Consider the following 5,181-nt stretch of genomic DNA (forward strand, 5'->3'; position numbering starts at 1 on the left):
ACATGTATTTCACCACATTAAGAAAAAAATCCAGCCCTAGTTTGTTTGGCTCAGCAGGTAGAGCATTGGCCTGAGGACTAAAGGGTCCTGCATTTGATTCCATTCAAGGGCACAGGGCCTGGTTGCAGGGCCCCAGTAGGGGGCATGCAGGACACAGCCTATTAGTGATTCTTTCTCATCATTGATGTTTCTATCTCTCTCTCTCCATTCTCCCTTTCTCTCTGAAATCAATAGAAATATATTAAAAACAATAAGAGAAAAAAATATCCGCAGGAGGCTTAGAGTGGCCACACACTGTTTTCTTTCCTTTGTATGCAGAGAGTACCCAGATGAGAAGGAAAGTCTCTGATGCTTTAACATGGAGATTTGAGGTTCACATGTTACTAGAGCAGAACTGAGCCCTCCCTAACTCAGATGTGGCAGCTGACAGCTGAGTCCTCACCCATGTGTGCTGATTCCCTCATCCATGATCTCCAGGGCTGGAATGATAGTAATAACTGAAGCAAAATTTAAGGGACACCAAGGAACTCAATAGTCAAGATGACTATTAGTTGGATGCAGTGTTTTAAAAAAATCAAAATTAATGCAAAACATGCATGATGATTGAAATAGCAAAATGTTAAATTAAGACAGGATCTGTCAAGCAACGTGCCAAGACATTGTAGAACAGAGGCCAAGGGAACAATCAATCTTTGTGCCTCATTTGTCTCCCTGTAGTCCTTGCTCTAGTGAACACCCAAGATGCTATGCCTGGGAGCTTCCTGTGGCCTGTGGCTGCAGGTTGGAATTGATAGGGAGTTAGCACCCCTGGGAATGACCCTCCATCACTATTTGTGGATCAATAACCCAGCTCTCTCATTCCTCAAGGGTGTGTCCTACACTCTCTCAGAGGTCCCTGGAGGGACTGAGCCCCAGTGCCCACTGCAGAAATTGTTCATTCAAACTCTCATGATTTGCTCCCTATCTCATGTCCCTTCTTCTCTACTCATGCTTTGTAAGATCCACTGCTAATGATGTACCTGCACTCAATCCTTATCTCAGGCTCTGCAGTTCAGGGAAACCAGCCCAAGGCAGATATCTATTACAATTTTATTTCAACCAGGCAAACACTATAATTCCTGATTCACCTCTAAATCTCTGGTCAAATATGTTGTGTTAGCGATTTATTGCTGTGCAACAAATTGCCCCAAACCTAAGGACCTAAAATAACAGCAAATAGTTATGATCTCAAAGTTTTTGTGGGTCAGGAATGAGGTATGGCTTCTCTGCTTTATTTGCTTCAGGGTCTCTAATGGGAACAGTGTCAGCTGAGGGTTTGAGGAGAGGAGTCCATTCCCAAGCTTACTCAGGTATTGTTGACAGGATTAAGTTCCTCGTTGGCTGTTCAGTAGGGAGCTCTTAGCTCCTCACCACATGGGTCTCTCCACAGGGCAGCTTACAATGTGACAGCTGGTTTCACCAGAGGGAGAGGGAGAGGGAGAGGGAGAGGGAGAGGGAGAGGGAGAGGGAGAGGGAGAGGGAGAGGGAGAGAGAGAGGGAGAGGGAGAGGGAGAGAGAGAGGGAGAGGGAGAGTGCGGGAGAGGGAGAGGGAGAGGGAGAGGGAGAGGGAGAGGGAGAGGGAGAGGGAGAGGGAGAGGGAGAGAGAGAGGGAGAGGGAGAGTGCGGGAGAGAGTGCCATGGGAGCAAGATGGAAATTTCAATCTTCTGTAACCAAATCTTGAAAGTGACATCTCGCCACCTGGGTCTTACTCTACTGTTAGAAGTGAGTCATGAGGCCATGCCCACACTCAAGGAGAGGATATTACACACGGATACCAGGAGGCAGGGATCATGGGGGCTGTCTTGTAGTCTGTCCTCTGATTTTCCCATTTTTAGTATGTGGTTCCACCAACAGCCGAGTTGGTCAGGCCCCAAATGGGGGTATCATCCTGTCCATAAGGCATTCCAAATGGCCCTTCTGATATCACCTCCCTCCTTCATCTCCTCTTGGCCTTCACTTATTGGAAGCTAAGTCCCATCTCAGAACCTTTACACCCTCTGTTCCCTCTGCCTGGAACTCTCTCACATCTGCATGGCTCCTCCTTCAGAGTCTTTCATGGCTCCTCCTTCAGAGTCTTTCAGCCTAGGGCTGCAGTCTCATCTGAAGGCTGGATCAGGTAAGCAACCACTTCTTTCCAACTCTAGGTTTAACATGAACTCTTTCAATATGCATTCCTGATCCACTATTAACTCCTGTGCCATAAAGAGTTAACTTAGGCCCTGACCAGTTTGGCTCAGTGGATAGAGCATCGGACTGTGGACTGAAGGGTCCCAGGTTCGATTCCAGTCAAGGGCATGTACCTTGGTTGCGGGCACATCCCCAGTAGGGGGTGTGCAGGAGGCAGCTGATCGATGTTTCTCTCTCATCGGTATTTCTAACTCTCTATCCCCCTCCCTTCCTCTCTGTAAAAAAATCAATAAAATATATATTTTTAAAAAAAGAGTTAACTTAGAAGGCTTGCACCTTCATAAAAAAAGCCTGTGTGCATGATGCTTTGCCTTGAGCCTGGTAGGTCATCCTTAAGGCCCTGGAGTATCTTGCCTGATAAGAGTGTCTGTATAGATCAGACCTTAGACCATGCCAGAGAGTCATGCTCACATTGTGATTCATGATAGAGTCCTTGGGCCACTGTGCACTATTAGCTTGTCCTCTAAATAAGCTGAGGTCAGCCACATGAGTGGTCAACCAAGCCCATGTGAACAACTTCCAGTAAAAACCCTGACACCAAGGCTCAGGTGGGTTTCTCTGGTTGGAAATACTCAGTGCAGGTTGTCACACATCATTGCTGGGAGAGCTGAGAGCTGGGACTGCACTGGGAGGGGACAGGTGGAAGCTCAAGCCTGGTATCCTCTTAGTCCCACCAAGGTGTCCTGTCCTTTGCTGATTTTAATCTGTATTCTTTCCCTATAATCTATTGTGACCTGGAGTATAACAGCTTTTCTACATTATGAGACTGAGTGAATCATTCACCCCCAACGAAGGCTGGCATTCCCCCAGCCCTCCTCTTTTGAGATCTTCATTGCCCTTGTCAGTGAATGTTAGGTTCTTGCTCATTTGCTCTTTCCTGTCTCTCTCCTCTGGACAAAAAGGAGAGCTGGGACCTTGTGTACAACTTTCACGAGAGCAGAAAACCAGAATGGTCAGGGGTCAGGTCCTAATTCTGCCATTGTCTGGCGGTGTGGCCTTGGGTGAACAACCTCACCTGTCTGAGCTCTAGTTTCCCTACCTGTAAAACAGGAACAGGAACACGAGATCCTCTTTCATAGACCATTGGTAGATGTGTGGACTGGTTTATTAAGGCCCAGAAAGCCTCTATAAGCATGAGCTTCCAAGTATTGGTCTCTACCTAGACTCATAACCTAGAAAAGCAGTAACTAGAGCAGGTGTCAGTGCTTAGTTGAGGACAAATTAGTTAAGATGACCCCTCTGAGACCTTTGACATGGAGAGACAGGAGGGACCCAGAGATACCCAGATAGTGAAAAGGAGGACAGGAAAAGTGCCAGGAAGGGCTGGACCATGAAGACTATGGTCTCAATTTTCCTCTACAATAAAATTATGTAGGCACTCCCAGTACTCAAATGTAGTTTTGTCCATAGGGGTAATGGAATTCATGACTATTCTTTCAGGGAAACAATAGAAATATTCCTTTGAATGATATACGTCATAAGAGAATAAATTATGCTAAAGGAATTCATGTTAACCCATCAGACGAGAATTTTCAATTACGTGTGGTTCAAAGATTGGCTTTATTGGTGTCAGAAAAACAGGCTCTGAGGGGCCTTTGAACCTTTCATTCATGGTCACTTCTTCAGACTAATACAGTTGGCCCTTGAAAAGCTTACCTGCCAAGGAATCTTTGCAGAGCTCTCTTTATGTCATTGTTCCTCAGACTGTAGATGAAGGGGTTCAGCATGGGTGTGACCACAGTGTACATCACTGAGGCTGTTGCACTTGAGTGTGCATTTTGGGTAGCAGCAGAGCTGAGATACACTCCTAGGCTCGTACCATAAAATAAGGAGACGACTGAGAGGTGAGATGCACATGTAGAAAATGCTTTATACTTCCCCTGAGCTGATGGGATTCCACATATACAGGACACTATCTTAGAGTAAGAGTAAAGGATCCCTGCAAGGGGACCACCACCTAGTAGCACAATTAAAAAATATAACATAATGTTGTTAAGAATGGTGTCAGAACAGGCAAGTTCAAGCACGTGATTGAGTTCACAGAAAAAGTGGGGGATTTCTAAGTCTGAGCAGAAGGAGAGCCGCAGCACCATTAAACTATGTAACAAGGAAATCAGGACACTTATCATCCAAGACACCAGAACCAGCAGTCCACAGAGCCGGGGATTCATGATGACCATGTAGTGCAGGGGGTGGCAGATGGCCACAAACCGGTCATAGGCCATCACAGTCAGGATAAAGTTGTCCAGCACTACAAAGAGTGTATAAAAATACATCTGTGTGATGCAGCCTTCATAGGTTATGACTTTGCTCTGTGTCTGGATGTTCACCAGCATCTTAGGGATGGTGGTGGAGGTGAAACAGATGTCTACCAAGGACAGGTTGGAGAGGAAGAAGTACATGGGCGTGTGGAGGTGGGAGTCTGAGCTGATGGCCAGGATGATGAGCAGATTTCCAAACACAGTGATCAGGTACATGGAGAGGAAAAGCCCAAATATGGGGGGTTGTAGTTCCAGTGCCTGTGAAAGTCCCAGAAGAAGAAAATCTGAAATTTGTGTACCATTGCCTGGTTCCATGTGTCAGAGGTGACTACTAGAAAATAGAAAAAGTTAATAACTAATTTTCATATTAGCAGGCATTAGAAACTGAGAATAAGTGACATATTTATAATTTAGAATCAGAAAATAATTTCCATATTTGCTGTATGTTCTGGTTCCCATTAATTCATCTCTGTTGCCATTCATTTAAATTTCCTTTTTTACCATCAATTAATTCTTCAAATATAATGTATATTGCTGATTTATTGAGGATATGTTTCATTCACTTGAGGTAAATATAGGGTGTCCCAAAAAATGTGTGCCCACAATTTGAATAATAACAAAGCCATTGTTTATTAAAATGCATTTTATTTTCAATATTGAGTTATCAGCTTGTATAGTGTATATACATTTGGG

General features: G+C 44.9%; 1 protein-coding gene across 1 annotated transcript; it reads right to left on the bottom strand.

Moving 5' to 3' along the window:
- Window positions 1-3,879: 3,879 nt before the first annotated feature.
- LOC307099199 (olfactory receptor 7A5-like) lies at window positions 3,880-4,803 on the bottom strand (the record flags this gene model as incomplete). The annotated part of the gene is made up of 1 exon (XM_079770412.1): window positions 3,880-4,803. The coding sequence occupies one exon, from the start codon at window positions 4,801-4,803 to the stop codon at window positions 3,880-3,882; it is 924 nt and encodes a 307-aa protein (XP_079626538.1).
- Window positions 4,804-5,181: the final 378 nt, after the last annotated feature.

Source organism: Cnephaeus nilssonii (genome assembly GCF_951640355.1).
Source record: "Cnephaeus nilssonii genome assembly, chromosome: 5".
Classification (NCBI taxonomy): Eukaryota; Metazoa; Chordata; class Mammalia; order Chiroptera; family Vespertilionidae; genus Cnephaeus; species Cnephaeus nilssonii.